This window comes from Rhopalosiphum padi, chromosome 1 (genome assembly GCF_020882245.1).
Source record: "Rhopalosiphum padi isolate XX-2018 chromosome 1, ASM2088224v1, whole genome shotgun sequence".
In the NCBI taxonomy this organism is placed as follows: Eukaryota; Metazoa; Arthropoda; class Insecta; order Hemiptera; family Aphididae; genus Rhopalosiphum; species Rhopalosiphum padi.
Window position 1 is genome coordinate 41,186,662 of NC_083597.1, and position 18,990 is coordinate 41,205,651.

The following is an 18,990-nucleotide window of genomic DNA, read 5'->3' on the forward strand; positions in this document are numbered from 1 at the left end:
TGGCTTACACGATACTGGTAATTCAAAAATAAAAAATAAAATGCATATAATATACAACAGAAATCGCGTACATTGTTTGGAATGCTAACGAGTATTTTTGTAACCAGTTATTTGTTTTATTATCTATTTTCTACAGATCATAAAGTCTTACAACTAGATGTCTTAAGATATGATATTACTAGTAGCATAAAATGTATTTTTAATTTTCTTAATTTTCTTTATAATTTATTCTGAAATTCCTACAACCAATTAAGATTTATTGAAAGATGTTGATCATATTATAATGTGCTCATAATTTAAAAATGCCTATTATTTTAAACCACTCGATTCTTACTATTCAACAATTATTATTGATTTACCAGGAATGCATTTTGGTTGTAAGCACTCATTTAACACATAATTCAACATTTCCATAGATAAATTAATATATTACCTCAAGTGTAATCATTATATTATAATAATAATAAATATTAAATAGTATCTAGTCATTGAGACCATTGTTTGTAAAAAATAAAACAATAACGAATCAGTTACAACTGATTCTAATAATTAAATTACAAAACTAGGAGTTATTTTCTACTATTTAATTACATTTTTTATTTTTCATTTTTAATCGTTTACATTTTATTTATATACTATATAAACAGATTGAAAAACAACAGATAACATGAGCGTTCTTAATCATTTATGTACAAAGTATAAAATCATACCTACTTAAAAAATAAACAAAAGAGAAAAAATATTCAGTATTATAACAACTTTAAAATTTTCAATTTGGCTAAATAATAAAATAAAAATAAAACAAAAATAAATATTAGGCAATAATGTTAATACTTGAATAAAAAATAATATAATTTCACAATGATATGAGTACCTAGCTATTATTTTTTTTAAATTTAAAATGTCCTTTAGTAGGTATCATAACACTTTATAACTTAAACACGTGACAATTTACAGTGTCCGATTGACATAAATACTTTATGTACCGTGGTACTAGTTACCAAGGATTTTATGGTAAATAATAATATTTAAGACAAGACTAACGTGAACTTCGCCATATCGATTGTACGGTTTAGGTCATATATTATATTATATGTATAATACAAAACAAAATTGTAAATATTATTTACATAAAAAAAAACTTAATGCTTTTAACATAAAAAAAAAAAAAAAGAAAACGGTTTAAACGTTAAAAAATAGTAGTTCATTTTAACAATATTAATAATATTATGTTTATATTTATTATGTGCACAAAAACAGCATTGGGATTGTCGCAGGAGACATTGCTTACATTTACAGGAGCAAATTTATTGCTTAAATACGACATTCTTATTTACATTCATTATGATTCAATGATATTATTGCAACGAAAAAAAATATATAAATATATACAAACTGCAGTATATTATATTTATGTATGTAATAATAATAATAATATCATATCGTAGTACGTTAAATATAATATTATGAATTATCATATTATTTTTTTCTTATAAATATAAATATTCACAAGCATTATAATATGAGATACTCGTAGTCACATGGATTTACATACGTAATAATAATTACAATATCAGTAATAATAATAATAATAATAATAATAATAATAATAATAATAATATAATACAATATAATTAATATAATAATAATTGTATAATGTACATGGGACAGGTAGCGGTCTTCAGGTCTCCTTGTTTTCCGGAAGAGGACGAGGGGGATAATCGACTTTGGGCGTTTGGTTTATGGCCTCTTAAGCACCTCTAACACCAGTCGTTCACCGTAATCCTGCAAAACGAAAAGTTATTAGAAAATTGTCACATAAATATCGTATTATAATCTAAAAGGTCGCCGACGACTGTGGAGGCCGCGTGGAGTGGCGTACGAACAAGACCAGAAAGACATGAATGTGGTACGTAAAGTATGATCGTGTGGTGACAAGTTAATATTTAACAAATATTCGTTGGCGCTAATCTTCAAATTGTCATCGAACGACACGACGCGTCTATTTCCTGATTTTTCTGTCTAACGTTTGCAGTCGACCGCCGAAAATGCAACTCATTGCGGAACTATTTGAACCCATGTAGGTAGGTAGGTACTTGAAATAAAAGAAATTTCGTGGAAATCACGGGAATCTATGCATTTTTGGAAATCGACTGTTGCATACGTTTGAAAAATATAAAGTTTTTACACCACCACGTCTGTCTTCGACTATATAATATCACGACGTGATGTTGTAGATATCGATTGAAAAAAGGCGATATCGTTGCGATAATGACATCAAGTAAGACTCCCGCCGATGCTTTCGAAACGTGCACTTTCTAACGGCGCACCGGCAAAGTGCATCTCGAAATGTCGAACACTCGCTGTACAACATGACATAGGTACCTTACACGACGAGAAGAACGAACATAACGAACTGCCGCGGTTACGGAATTTACCGTCGCCGGAGTGTCACGGGTGCCTATACGCGCGTTCTCCGCCACACGTCCTCCTGTCACCACTGCGCTACAGTGATTCGGACTTACTTGCAGTGTTGGTGCCGACACTCGTAACCTCGATTATACTCGTCGTCCCATCCGGCATCCGGTGCGAGACATACGTCGTCGTTGCCGCATTCGTTTCGTATGCACACGTCGACCGACTGCTACTGAGCTGGTGTCGGCGGGACACCGGCTAATGGCTGTTTTGCGTCGGGTTGAAACACCACGGCCACTGAAAAACGATAAAAAAAGAATAAAATAAAATATATTATATAAATATAAAGGCCTCGGCGATGACGTGATCGGACCTAAATCCCGCGTTCGGGGGGGTGGGGGGGAGGTGTGATTCACATCGATTTCGGTTTATATGATGATATCATTATAGTTCGTTTGTTTGTCGATTCGTAGAGCTTTCCACGGTCGTATATACCTGCTACGCGCTTTTCAAACCCGTCGAGAAACCGTTTCACTTCTATATTAATATCATAACGTTAACAATGGAGAAAGATGACGGATATAATAATATATGCTCGGGACAGCTGTGGAGAAGCCGTATCGTTTGCTACAGATCGAATTATTAAGATATGCAGATAAACGAAAATCTATTTGATGTATAATCGTTATTGTCGACTGTCGTACGCCCCGCGTTCTATATAATATAGTACATTATTATCATTGTAGAGTAGACGGGGAGCGCAGACGATGCTCGGCGGCGATGTGTGTGTATATATATAATATTTTATTTATACGAGTGGCCTTTAAATTAAAAACGAAAATTGTGTACATAATTACATTCGTATTGATTTTATCCGACAACAAACAAACGGGAATTCAATTACTGTGCCCGGGTCCCCTCTACTTATTAAAGTACTATATCTGCGCATACATATAGATCAATATATTATGTACAAATTGTTGTATGGCGACCGTCTCGCGCGGACCCCGCACAACAAAAACTGTACATCATAATTCATAACATTATAACAATGAAATATTACTATTAAGGTTCAAACGCGAATTTACGTTATTACATTTATTTTTATTCTCGTGCGTATAACGAAATTTTTAAACGTTGCCTATTCGTTATTATAATGTCTGGCACGCGAGACATTATTCACGAGATCTTAATAATGTATAACATTAATACTATACGAAATGAGATCAAGCTCGGCCGACACTAAATACTCCCCTAAATTTTGCATTTTAAAGCGACCGTTTTCCGTCACTAATCATTTTAGCGTAAATGTGTTCGTCGCATTATAAAAACGTCACGTTATCAGGAGAGGCGCAGTTCAGCGAGACGATTACGGGTGTGCAGATAAGAAGCGACTACGACGAAGCGTTCGAGTGGAAAACATTACAAAATTCGAAGGAAAACCTGTATTATTATTATTACTGCACGAACGTTTTGCCATTGATAAACATTTCGAAACTCCTTTGGTAAAGGATGTATAAGCAAATCTGAGCACTTATTAACGCCGAAATCGTATTTTAGCTATTCGCAGAAAAGTGACTTATTGTCCGGGTGGGCTATATCGTATCGGAAACTGCTGCAATGTTTGTCACGATACGAATGAACGGAAACGCTCCTCTTGAATATTCTCGTAATTAATCCAATAAATCATCGAACCCAATATTTTTACACGTCATCTCGGCCGGTCTTATTCATTGTACCCTTATCGGAGAAAAGATTATAACATTCCCCGTTGAGACCGCCATTGATCATTATCAATCACTCGTACGTCCCCAAAACGCGCTGTGATGTACGAGCCAACTCATTGCGTAATGAAATACCTAATAAATCGTATGGCCATCTAGAAGATATTAATGTATATTATATATCTCATATTCGTTTTCCACGCATAATAATATCATATTATTGTACTTGTTATTATCGTCGTCGGTATTTGGTTAATACACTTGTTATTGGACTACAGGTACGCACCTGTCCATAATCATTTACGACCATAGATGCAGCAGACATAACTTTTCTCCTCCCCCCACCCACACATACACACATCGCCGTCGCAATCAATCTTTCGGCTCGAAAATCGGACGTAAATTAAAAATCCTCTCTATACCTTTGATAATCGCGAAGATAATATTATAGGTAGGTACTGCACATCGCTAACGAACATCGCGCAAACATTACAACTGTTTATCGCCAGCAACGAAGGTTTATACATTGTGTTTAAATATAATCGGGTAGTAGATGTAAGTATAATAATATGTGTAATACTCACGTATGATGAAACGTTGGCCGGTGGCGTTGGAGGTTGTGACTGTTGCGGCGACGGGGGAAGTCCGCCCTGGGGATGCTGCGACAAATGGTTCAGTCCGGGTGCGACTTGGTTGTGGCTGCCGATCAGACCAGTCTGTTGCTGGAAATGGCAAAGAAAAATAGCAAAATAAATAAATAAACTAATTCGATTATGACACACCGCACACGATGCATTCATACCATATGGCCGTCACCACTCGGAGTGACAAGTCGGACATTTCACCCTAACCCCCGCATAACAACAACGATAGTATACTGTGCAATTATTCGACGCTGAACACATTTATTTATTTTTTCGTGGATACAATTATTATATTAATATTATTTACATTAGTATTTAGTATATACTTGGGGTGATTTATTATTGAAACGTTTGAAGTTTGAACGAATAAAAATATCGACGTGATTTTATTACACTAAAAATGGAAACACGATTGGACAACTGAACCTTTATCTAAAACTAAAGCCTTGTTTTGATTCTTTAAATAATATCATACAATAATTATTATACGTATGAGTTATTGAAATATAATTCAACATTTAAAATACACAACATGTAATAATTGAAACAATAATATTACGTCTACTAACATTATAGTGTATTTTATATTATATTCAATGTGTTCGTGCCTACTCAATAGTTGGTATGGGAATTTAATTAGTAAATATTACTATTTATTACATCTACTTTTCATTTAATATATACATTTAAATTTTTTAAAGTGCCCATACCTCTATAATTATAACTCATAAAACACAAATTATATCACAACCCAAACGCATATAGCTATGTAGGTAATAATTACTAAGTTATATTTATTGTAACTAGTCCTGGCATATGGATATACGCGGTAATTTATTATCAGAGGTATACATTTTGTTTTTTTTTATTAGACTTCAGTGTTTAGATTTTTTTTAGGAAAATTATTGCTTTTAACTGGATATTTAACATAACGTTACTATCGTCAATATCACTTAAAATGCACTGTACGCTGCGCTTTTTAATAAAATATTTAAACAAACGGTAATAATAATATATTAAACAGATCAAATATGACCAATGTCAAAACTCTATGCACCACGTGTATAATACATTAATATTATGTTTAAACATATTTTGTTCACCATTTGAAAATCGCAGTACTTGCGTGTATTATAATATATTTAGTTCATACGAATAATGTAGGTACTGACAACGTTTAATGTTTATTTATTAATAGCGATCCTCTCGTTAGACGAATCCGCTTATAAGAGTGCCATTAAGTTGAAATCATTATAACTATATACATATTAATAATGCAACTATATGCGACCACGATGATACAACAAATGAACAAATTATATTTACGTATATACTTAAAAGCATCACGAGACGTTGTCTAGAATTATAATAATTTAGTGGTCTTTGAAGTTTTCAATAGTCCCATACTGCCGTTTTCCAACTCATTAAAAATTATTAAATTTGGATTGTGACCAATAACATCTGTTTAAAGTTTAATATTATTCGTACGAGTTTTTTTAAAGTTATTTTCAGAATAGACCTCCTATGATTTTATATTTCAACCCGATGTTTAAAATTTAAATCACAAGAGGCAAACAGTATTGACGTGTGAATATCAATTATATTATTATAATAATATAACAACACGTATCGTTTCACACGACAGTCGGATATATTAGTGAAAAATCAGTGTGAAATGTTAATGTTAATGGGTTCGCCCCAACTATATAATATTAATTAATATCGTATTGGATGTATTTCCGATGATGATGATCATAATTTTATTATTATATCTAAATCGGGATTTGTCGCGAATCGTGATCAAATGTTCATAACTACATATAATAATAGCATACTATATATACTTACTGCAAATCACTTCCGTACCCGACCTGACCTGACCTAACCAACCAAACCAACACAATACCTCGTATATAATAAAGTGTGACCGAATCCGTGAACACAATAACAACAACATTTATTTGATTGTACAGCATCAATGCGTATTTGAGTATACTCGCGGATCGTGTGCAAAATTGTAAAATAAGGAAAATAAATCGTAAACTCGAAAACATAATATACTGTATCGTTGACCCCCCCCCAACTCAACACTCCACGTACGCGAGAGCATTTATTACGTCTGCGCTACCGATTGCATGTGAACACTTACCGATTGGTTATGGTTTTGCGGGTGGCTGTTCATCACCGGCACCCGATTGTCCATCATCATGGCGGACTTCTTGACTTGGCCGTGGACTTGCGAGTGCGGCGACGGCACGGACATGGGCGGCGATGGTAGGCCCGCCGGCGGTGAGTATCCGTTGTACACGCCGCCGTAGCTGCCCACGTACCCTCCAGCGTACATGCTCGAGTCCGGTTCACCTCCCTGCAAACGTCACCAGCGTGTTTAAGTATACGACTCGGTATATATAATGGTCATAAGTCACAGCGCACGACTCGCGTACAAAGTGTATGTATATAATATTGTATTAAATATTATACATAGTCGTGTGGACGCGTTTTAAATCATATTGTTATTATGTATTATTATTTATGGTTTTTTGGTCTCTCCCCCCTTCCCCGCGCCGTTCCCGTCCTTATGAATTTACAATATAAATCCTCTTATCCCGTACCCTCGCACGCGCCAGAGCCTAGATAGACTTTGCAAACTTCTTTGTCGGGCTAGGACGGCGGTCGTTAAGTTTTCCGCCTGTTTGAGAATCACCGCCATCGCCACCTCCTATACTATACATATACTTCCCCGCGCCCGACGATCGATAAAAAGAACACGATAAAACTCGACTATTAATAATTTTGAATACTATTTTCCCGGGAAAGTTTTCGTGAAAGTTTCCGTTTGTAAAAGTTATCGAATAGCGTATAACATAATACTGTAAATAAAACGAATTCACCGTGCATAATGAAATAACAATATTACAATATTACATTGTACACAGGACTTAATGATATTGTAAATTGAATATTACCTTCGATACGAGACTCGCTCTGTATGCAGCCAGGGCCTTCAAGTAATCCTTCTTAGCAGCTTCCGTTTTCTTCTTGTAAACCTGTAATAATTGTAAACGTTATATATTTTTTTTTTAGTATTAAAGAGTTGTCGTTCGGACATAAACGCGAAAATAAATAGCCTCAAGTCATAAAACAGTTATACCGTTAACCTATGAATTAGACATTTTTTTTTTTTTTACCGAATGGACAACAATTTGCGTAGTTAGAAATTATAATTATTATTTTGTACATTTGTGTTCTGCGACACGCCATTCACATTCCTTTCAATAGATATTTTTTTAATTATTGTTTGGAAATTGGAAAGTTACTAATCAAACGTAAAGGTCAATTACCGTTACGTAAAATATTTCTGAAAAAATATCATTAATCTTCTGAGCATTCAATTAATTTTATACAATCAAAAGTTATTTTAACCAACTTATTTTGTTAAGAATATCAGCTTAGGTATATCGAAAAGTAATATAAATAAAAATTTAATTTATAAATAACAAAACATAATAATATTATTTATTATGGTAAAGAAATATTCATGATAAAAGTACAAGTGAATTAATGACACATATTTAAAATTTAAGTTCACAAATGTTTTCATTTCCAAGAATAATGTTTACTTATTAATTTGTTTTGTTTTTCAAAATATCTTAAATTAAAATTAGTTTTTATTTATCGTTGTCGAACATTCGCACCTATGTAAATGGAATCACGTTTATGTGTCACAAACATTCGTTCTCGCCTTATTGTATGGGTCCCTTTTTCTTGCTTAATAATCACATTTCAGACAGGCGATTTGCACAAAGTCCATTCCCCCGTGTACAACATGTGAGGTGTGTGCCAGATGATGCCTAAATGAATGCAAAATCCGCAATGGTACGCAAAGCGTAGGCGGGAACGCAGACTTCAGTAGGGTGGTGTCGAGCAAAGTTTCTAATTTAAACATTATTGATTTAAATCGCTTTTAAACGCAGCAACCCCCATTCGTGTCCCATTCAATGAGTTCACCTCCTTTCTTTCTATTGTCATAGCAAAAGCAAACTTTGCATTTAGTTATTATAAATTTGTACGTCGCGCTCCCAGGGGGATCCGCATTAAAAATAACCAAATTATTGCGTACGGCTCAGGGTAGTGAAGAAATTGAATTCCCATTCTCTCCACGCCTACAGTGCCTCAAAAACACGGTTTATTTTTCAATAAATTCAATTTTCGTATACATCAAAATGTCATGTCAAGGTATTTGAAATTTACGCCACTCCTCAAGATTCACAAACTCCCAATATATAATTATATTCTCTTGTGATCGTACGATTTTGTTACGATTCTAAACCTAGAGGGAAATCGATCGCACACACAAATTTAAGAAATACTTAGTTATAATTATGCGGATAGTTACAGTCAACATTGTATTACAGTTAAAGGTCGTGTTGTATAGCGTTATTACGCTTTTACTTTGTTGGTTTTTCTTATATTTCTATTTCCTATCAAAATGAAAACGGTCAAAATATAATTTATTGCAAACGCTAATGCACCACGTCAGAAATAACACATCTTGTAGCAGAGTAATAAAACGCTTTACACGTGACCTCCGGTAGATTGTGTATACGGTCCTTACGATGGTATTCGGAAAGTATCGATTCAAAACGTTTGATAATGGAACACATTACCGTCTATATAATATTATATTATTACATTTCAATAACCAATAATCGCAATAATTCTTAATTTGCTACACGACATATTTTCAACGAGCTAACAGCACGCAGATGAGAGTTTTGATTTACCTCGATAACGATTTATTGCGATCAGAAAAAATGTCAATTTGTAGTCAGTAGCCATAATTTCTTGTGGAAATGACTTTGATAGTTCTATTGGGTTTGCGATCATTAGTTTGTTTTAGAAAGTTTTTTATGGGCATTTCACATAAAACTGTATAATAAACTCGTATTTAGCTCCAACGGGATTTACAAATATTAACGACGGTTTGTTGATTTTACTACACGTCTGTTTTCCGCGTTCTAACAGTTTATCATAAAGTCGGATTTAACGATAACAGTTTCGAATAAATATAAGACCACCTCACTATTCGATAATGTTCTTCGACATTAATATTATTACTGTTACCACAATAAATTAATAACTAATAAGTAACAGTTAGAATTTCTTTGAATTTTTTTCTATTTTTTACGTAATACCGTGATTGTCAAAACGATATATATATATGTGTATATAATGAAAAAAAAACAATAAGGAACCAGAAATTGATTTATTCCGGAAGTGTCTTGTAGATTTCTCTCGATCCATTTAGAATACATATATAATATACACATGGGCCTATGAATCATGAGAATCGGGTCAGCAGATTTGTGAAAGTACTGCACTTAGTATTTTACTGTTATTAACATTTTGTTTTGTCTGTATTATATATCCTAACAACCCATTTAATACAACATTATAATATTATAATGTATTATGTATACACATAATATAATTTAAACATTTTATTTTGTTAAATTATTTTTATTATTCGAGCTCAGTGTGCTTAATTTACTAACTGGCCGTAACTACCATATTTTACATAATATACTTGTACTGTCCTAGAATATTATTATTATGTTTGCAAATCGAAAACCGTTAGTCGCGCATATTTGCGTACACATTTGTCACTTAAACTAAAAGGTAGGTAGGTACACATAATATTTTAATGGTATTATTTCTGTTTAAACTCGTACATAATATATTGTTATATAGCTACAACTATACTGCTTGGAAATACATTTTTTCGAAATTCTGTGAACGAAAAGCGAATAAAACGTTTGCCCCTAATGATTGGTAATATTTTATGAGCGCGTGCAAACTGTTATTATATCGTTTGTTTCTCTTTTCCTATATAGAGACGCGGATTTCCGGTAAATTTAAAGTTTTTCGTTGGACTTATTCCGCGATGTGACACGCTACAACGACGTTTTTTGTACGGTGCATGTTGACAGACGTCTATGTTTGTTGTAGTCGGGGAAATTAATATCATACACGACCCGAACCAATATTTTCACGGAGATCGGAACGTTTACTCGGAAAAATATGACGAAACGCACCGACCCGCCAGCAGTGAATACGCCGAGATGTCAAATAAGACATTGTATTTTTGAAACAATGAACATAGTATCGGTGGGACACATCCAAAACAATGTCAGTGGGAGGGGCGGGGAAATTAATATTAGCATTTTCGAAAAGCTCTCCTCCGACAAATTTAAACTATTTATGACGACGCGTTTTAATAACGTATTTTCGTTTCAGACACACTATTATAATAATGTTTCTCGAAAAGCTTTGTTGTACAACGCTTCAACGTGATATTTAGGCTAATATATCACCGCAGAGTTACGTTTTAAACATACACCGTGTACAAGACGTACGTCAAATTAATAGCGTTTTTCATTAAGTTCCGTTATACACACGTAATTTATATTTGTTACGCTTACACAATATATCGATGTTCAATTAATCATGTCTAGGGTTTTCTATTCAACAAATTTGTTTTGTGTACGTTATTTTTTTATTATTATTTATTATTATAAATAAACTATAAAGCAATAATAGGTTATTTCGATTTGTGTCCAAAGGACTAGCTAGTTACTAGAGTTCGCCAAAAATGTATTTTCCCCGCCTCCGTCCCGTCGTCGTTGTTATTATTATTATTATTATTTACATGTTTTCAGTGGCGTTTCCTTTTTACCCGTAGGTACTGTGTGTACGCAAATATACCTCAGTGTGCAAATTTACAAGTGAAAAAGCTTTAGAAATTACTTCTCCACCAACCCACACCATCAACACTACCCGTTCAACCTATATTTTCATAACGTCAGCTCCGAGATTATTTATTCTATATGGAAAGAAAATAACTTCTCCGTCCGTCCCTACCATCACTTCTACACCGCCACACAGCCACAGTCCTCCCGTCTCTTTCTGTTTTTCTCTTTTCAGTATTTGGTTTTATTAATGTGTTCGAACTGACTGAGGGCACTCCTAAAAATGGATTACTATTTTTCATTCGTATAGATTGTGTAGCTGTGAAAAACGAAACAGAACAACGGAAGAACGAGGAGGGTGCTTTTCTTCTCTTTAAAATGTTTCCCTTTGCCGATATAAATAATAAGAGAAAATGTCTGCGAGCTAGCGAGCTTGACAAGAGAAAGAATTGATAATAAAAAGGACTTTAATCCGTCAGTCACACAGAAACAATATTTCATTTACTATAGCAATTCAACGGAACAAACGCTATTCTAAATTGATATACTTCTGTTTCGTTGTAAAATATTATTTTCATATCATATCATTTATAAGTAATCATAATACTGCGTCACCCAATCATCGTTGCAGAAGGTATTAATTATTTTAATAATGTTTAATAATTATTCCACTGTTATGTTGCTATTACAATAAAACGAAATACGTTATTAACTATTATGGTATACTCACATTTTTGTGATCTGCGTCCAATGAATCCCACATGGACGCTACGATCTTGGACACTTCGCCGAAACTAGCATTAGGATTTTTACCTTTGATTGCCGCTTGGGTGTCCCGGAAAAAGAGCGCGTAAGCAGATACCGGCCTGGAAAAATAAAATGATTTATTAATATAATATTATACTTTATCCCGGTGAAAAATATCTTTATAATAATAATAACAACAATATTTTATACTATATCATGCTAGTTACAAAATGTCGCAATACCACGCGTTATATGACACAATATTGTCAGACCGATTGGAAAAAACAACGTGGCTTCGACATTTTTTTTTTCTTTACTGCGAGATGACAAAAATAATAAAAAATATTGTGTGTTTGGCGTCATCGCGGTTCAGATTAATTGTATTCTATGACAAGAATTATTTCAAGAATAAGAGACCGATTCAATTATTATGCTCTCTACAGTTAGTCAATCGCGGTACATGATCAATTTTTTATTTTTTTTAATTAAATTTTTATACTATTGAACTTGACAGGATTAAACTCCCGTATAAAAAGAGACGAATATTATTGTTTGATTTATTTAATTTATATTCAGCTTGAAGTATAATAACTAATGGTGGCTCTAGATTGGTTGAAAATTGAAATACATTTTTAATTATTAGGGTTCCGAAGTTTATGACTAAGACCCGGACGTTCTGGCACACTAAATCCTATTGATGTTTATATTGCATGTATTTGAACAATAAAAATGACTATAATGTCCACTAAAAATACTCTGCGTAATTTATTTTGTTTGTATTACTTAGATAATAAAACTAATTTAACTGTTCGATATTTAGTTCATTAAATTAATAATGTACATTAAAGTTGTTTCATTTATTTTTTTTTATAAAATAATAAACCATATTTTATTTTTATTTTTACTTTTTATTTAAAGCACAATTTTTGATTATATTTATGTTATGTTTTAATTATGTTATTTGATTTTTTTTATATAATGTATTTTACGTTTACAATGAAATCATTTCTGTTTTTTATTTCCATTTATATTTTTTTCTTTATACAAAAATGACTAATAAATTAAATTACAAACAACGTCTAAACTTGTTTTTGTTTGTATTTTTTTTTTTTTTATATATATAATAATATAACTTTATAATATATTAATTTACTTAATGGATTTTATACTGTTGATTTATCTATATTTGTATAATAATAATATTTTACTACAAGCTACAAAGTATAAGAAATACATAAGCAAAATAATTTAGTTATATAGTTTTATTTATTATTACACTCCCTTTTTTCATTATTTAGCAATGAGGAATGTTTTTGGGGAGGATCCAATAACATTGGTGGGGGAAGTTTATGCGATCAGCTTATAAGATTGGCGCCACTAATAATATTTCACTATCTTACTGCGTATAAGATTATTCAGTGTTATAAATAAATGTACATACAGATATTTATCTAATAATATAAAGAGATGTGTGTGTGTGTGTGTGTGTGTGTGTGTGCGTGTGTGGTGTAAGTGATCACCCGTCCACAGTATAAAGTAGGTATAGACATATACAACGACTTTTGATCTATATAGTACAATACATATACGTTAACGAAAATCAAATGATTATTTTCATCACGTTTTCGTGTTATTATAAAATATTATATGGTTTATTACATTTCGTGAATTATTAGCGTTACAGATATTGATTTTGAATATTAAGAAGCGGATACGAAACCAGACTTTTCCCGAGTCACATACCGCGGTTTACAAAGTGCTCCGGTTTGTTTATAAAACTTTGTTTATGCACCACACTAGCTATTATCGTTCTACCTATTTCCATTGATTCCAAACCACACTACTGGCACTGGACGAAAATAGCAACACAGCGTAATATTACATTTAAACGAGTGGTCTTATTTGGAACGGGTTGCCATATAGAATCCCGTTAGTATGTCCCGTACGTCCAGCAGGCGAGTTCGCGTGACTGGAAATTACGTACGACGAAGAGACTAGCTCTGTATTCACCGTCCTTCGTGTACGCATTACTATGACCAGCGGTGACAATAAGATAATTTTTGATCACTTCCGATGTAAACACAAAACTGCATTGGATCCCTCCCACAGTACAGTCACATCGCTAAAAATTACCCGTAGAAAGATAATATATTTGTCCAAATATCTTCTTATTAATGTATAATATTATAAACATAACGTTTGCTCGATGAACAATACACGACTGTACATAAACAGTGTTTATTAAACACCCACAATACACTCACAGATTCGAAAACTTTACGTACAAAAATTATATTTTCTTCCGCGTCTGTTCGTTTGTATAACGATTCATATTCCGCACGATGTAGACACGACATTTTTTCATCGAAAAGTTTAAATGTCGAACAACTGTACATAGACACACACACACACATACACTTGAAATAACTTTAGCAATAACCCTCCCCAGCCCATAATCATCATCCTGCCCCAATCCAACGTAACAAAGATCAATACTCTGACGGAACATAAAGTATAATAAACTTTTGTCGGTGGATAACGAATGAGAACGTAATAGCGCGGTGGTGGCGGACGGACGAGCAAAACGCGTGGACGGTTTTGAAGTTTTTGACGAAAATTACCACATTTCGAAAATAAAATATATTTTATGCACCCCGGCGAGATGAAAGTTTCCACGAATAATATCATATTACTATTATTATCAACCGTTTCCACTTCAGGTGTAATTATTTTATAGTATAATATATTATAATGTATGTCTTGACGATTTCCAACGGAACAACTGCACTACCAAACAAATTAAAAAAGTTACCGCAACTTACGGTAAGACAACGCGCCAACTACGTCTACAAATAGTATACAATATAATTCATTCTACAACCGTATAGCTACGTGAGTACACTGTGTTGTCTCTTGTCTGAAAGAATTACTATTTGACGTCCGTTATTACAGCGACGGTAACAACAACACAAATAAGTATTTTAATACAATTTATTGGTGTTAGCGCAGTATACCTACTTGCAGTATAAAAATATTATTATCACGACTTTGCAGGTCTTATCATCGATACGTACAGACATACACACACACAAACTTTGTTTCATTTGCATGTTTTTATTTTTTTTTTTAAATTCGATTTTTGGTTGTGTTAGACTATGCATGACTTTACAAATGAAATATCAAACTTTTTATCGCATATTTCGTATGATTAATAGTATAATATAATTATCCGAGACCTCAACTCATAATTATATTGATCGAGTGTGACACGTGTGATTTACCGAGATTTGATTATTATTATATAGATTGTATCGTTATATATCCAGAGATCGGTGAAATCTACTAGCCGGTGCGACTGCCGTTTGCACATAGTTTAGGTACACATTTAATATAATGTGATGGGCTCCTATCCCGACTGCGGTTTTGGACGATCTAAACGATTTAATTTCTTCTTATCTCATAACACTCTTGACTCAACCGCGATTTTTTCGGCATTTCCGACTTGCAATCTCCCACCCCCTCGGTGAGCGCCAGAAGAAGGTATTACATCTCATCGATTTAACAATATTACCACAGCGCGCCATGCACAAACGCACATGCAATACGCACGCACACGGTATATACTACCCATAGTGCACATACGTTGGCGCACACAAACGTTTAATATTTACCGCGAAACCGCCGACGTTGTGCACTTGTACGTATACACACGATTTATATTCGGTCTGGCGAGCGCACCATCAATTTGCATTTTATATAGAGCTTAAACGGTGGCGGGATCGCTGTACACACGCAGCGCCGCATTCGTGTTATTACGATGTAATATTATCGAATCGGAATCGCCTATACGTACATACCACCTATCCCGTAACCTATCCTGTTGGACCGTCTGGAGTACGGATCTCTCCTCCGACGCCGTGACCGCGGTATTCCGACGTTGCGACGCGTGCCAAATACACTCGGCTTTATATAGGTGCGCAAATATTGCATACGGCGGATAATATGCATATTATAATAATATTGTCATTGTTATAACCGCACTATATTATATAGGTATTGTTTAATATTTTGATTAACTTTCGAATTGCATATAACATTAATATACGCCCGCCGACCGTCTGCGAGGTACCGTCCGTGTACTTATCATTGTCCTTATTGCTATATATATTATATATATATATATATATACGCGTGCACTTGCGTATGTATACATATATATACATAGGTATACACGTGCAGGGCCGGGTTCTCTCGATTATAATCTCGAAGCGAATATAAAACCACTGTTCTCCGAAAACAATTCCATGTCCGTTTTTAATGATCAATTATTGTCGCTGTCGGCCGCTGACGTTTTACGCAGTAGTTTTACCATATATTACAATTATAACAATAATCGCAATATTATGCCGGTATAGTGGCGGGACGCATACTCATCCCGCTTAGGGTAGTGCTCAGAGCAAGGCGGACATTTCCGAGACTATTTGTTATAATATCATTATTATCTTTGCCGCGGACGTTTTACGTGCGCGGGTGGCGTACGGATGCACTCTCGAAATTAAAAACGACAAACGATATTGATTTCTTATGACAAAATTGATATTTTACGACTCCGTTCGATACCGTTACTGAACCAAAAAAAAAAAAAAAAAAAAACTGACGACCGATAATATTAAATGCGACATCGGAAGGGGAATAGAATTTATTGACGAATAGTCATGCTGCAGAGGGATATCGGATTTATAATTGGAAAAAAAAATATATAATAAATAGAAATAACTTAAAACCATTTTTTATTTTTATTATTATTATTTAAAAAAATGGAGCATTTTAGTGATTGCTTTCTGCAGGGGGAGACTTTCATTTTTATTTTTAACAACTGTATTCTGAAGTGCTTATTTTATTGATCGGAACATTTCCCGTTTTTAATATTTTAAATTATCTGATGTTATAAATAAATATTTTTATATATTTTCTGGAGCGTATAGGACCTATATTATTAAAAAATATATAATACATTTTTGTTTTATATTTTGTATTTTTTTTTTTCATATGACGACAACCCTTAATTTATATGGTAGATAATGACAAAAAACGTTCTTTAGTGGAACTATTGATTTATGAATATTCGATATTGTACAAAATAGTTTGTTACCAAAAGCTATAACTATATTTAAAATTTAAAAGAGGCAGTTAAAATGTGCAAGGAGATAAAATTATATACTTTTCCACCACTCTTCTCCACAAGACCAAACTTTAAACGATTATAGCCCATAAAACCTACAAGGGGCGTGAAGCGCTATTTTGTTCAATATTAAAATATTTATGCGGACGTTGAATTTTTCAGAAATATATTTCAAAATTAGATTTTAAATTAAATTTAAGGGTAATAGTCATATATATTTAGTAAAATCACTTGAAAAACATTTGGAAATTGCGAAAAACATATGATTTTTAATTATTTAGAAATGTATGATTTCTCTCAAACATAATATCGTATTGAAAAGAAGAAAAACAATTAAATTATTAATTTATTATATGAATAAACTATGATGTCCGTATACGCAAGTCGCTATACGCTCACGACACGAAAACTAATTTTATTGATTTTCCATTAGGTACGTTTTGTGTGCAACATTAATATATAACCACATGATTTTGTTTCACCGGGAGAACAAGACAATACAATAAAATAAACTATCGCTGCATTATTATAATACACCGTCCTAACGCTGTTGCAATAATTGTGTAAACACAATTTATTCCGTTGTTCGCACAAATCCCAATCGCCCAGGAATTTTGTTTAATAAAATGTTGTATTTTTTTTTGTTCTTTGTAATTTTTTGTTATAAATTTTTATTAAAAATTATTATTATTATTTTATGGTGGGAGGAGGGTATAAAGTTATTACGAGTACGCGCGCAGTCGTTTTGTGTGTGTGCACAAACGAGAAGAGGAGGGAAATAATAGCACGACACGAGGCTCTTCGCGGAGACCGTTTGCCAGCAACAATGGCGTGCACAGAAAAACGAAACATAAATTATTCCTAATGAGAGCTCAACAAAAGACCTCTCCGTTCCTACCCCACTGTCCCGGACATGTGTTTCGAGCATGTATATAGTTAAGAAAGATCCGCGTAGAAGGACCAACGTAAACATTGGGTACAAAGCGTACTCGGCTCCTGAGGCTAATACACTCGGCTACTTGACGTTATTGCACTATTTGTATTTGTATTATTATTATTGTTTTGTAACGCGTCGTTGTAAAGCCACATTTTCTGCATTCCCGTAAAAAGGTTATTCTTCTGTTTAAATTATAATGCACCTATACGTTATGGTTTTACGATCGTGCGATGGTATTAAAATAAGTGAATAAGTGGCGTATTCCAACAATAATAATAATAAGTCGCCTAGACTAGGTTTTAAAACGAGCAACGAAAATTCTTTAAATAACCTAATCCGTTCATGAAAACGTAAAGCCGTTTTGATTTAGAGCTTTAAATTTACGTCGTCGATCAACGCAGTCCGTCCAGAGTGTAATTAACATATTATTATTATGAAATGTTGTGCGCCGTAGCAAGGATATACGGTTTACGCTCCATCGAATGATTTATTAAATAATTAAATGCACAAAAGAAACATGAAAAATAAATGAACATATTACTGGTAATTAAAGTAATTATTTCCAAGATTTACCCTTGATAGGTCAAACATA

The 18,990-nt window shown here is 33.3% G+C and overlaps 1 protein-coding gene across 4 annotated transcripts in view; it reads right to left on the reverse strand.

Moving 5' to 3' along the window:
* Positions 1-569: 569 nt before the first annotated feature.
* The window catches only part of LOC132918245 (GATA zinc finger domain-containing protein 10-like), a 103,022-nt gene continuing 84,601 nt past the window's right edge, over positions 570-18,990 (reverse strand). For all 4 annotated transcript variants that reach the window (XM_060979377.1, XM_060979379.1, XM_060979376.1 and 1 more), the window contains 6 exons: positions 12,263-12,398; positions 7,750-7,830; positions 6,933-7,148; positions 4,724-4,861; positions 2,526-2,712; positions 570-1,785 (listed from right to left, as the gene is read on the reverse strand). In XM_060979377.1, coding sequence (XP_060835360.1) covers positions 2,674-2,712; positions 4,724-4,861; positions 6,933-7,148; positions 7,750-7,830; positions 12,263-12,398 — 610 coding nt within the window. In that variant the 3' untranslated portion in view covers positions 570-1,785; positions 2,526-2,673. The remainder of the gene's footprint in view (positions 1,786-2,525; positions 2,713-4,723; positions 4,862-6,932; positions 7,149-7,749; positions 7,831-12,262; positions 12,399-18,990) is intronic.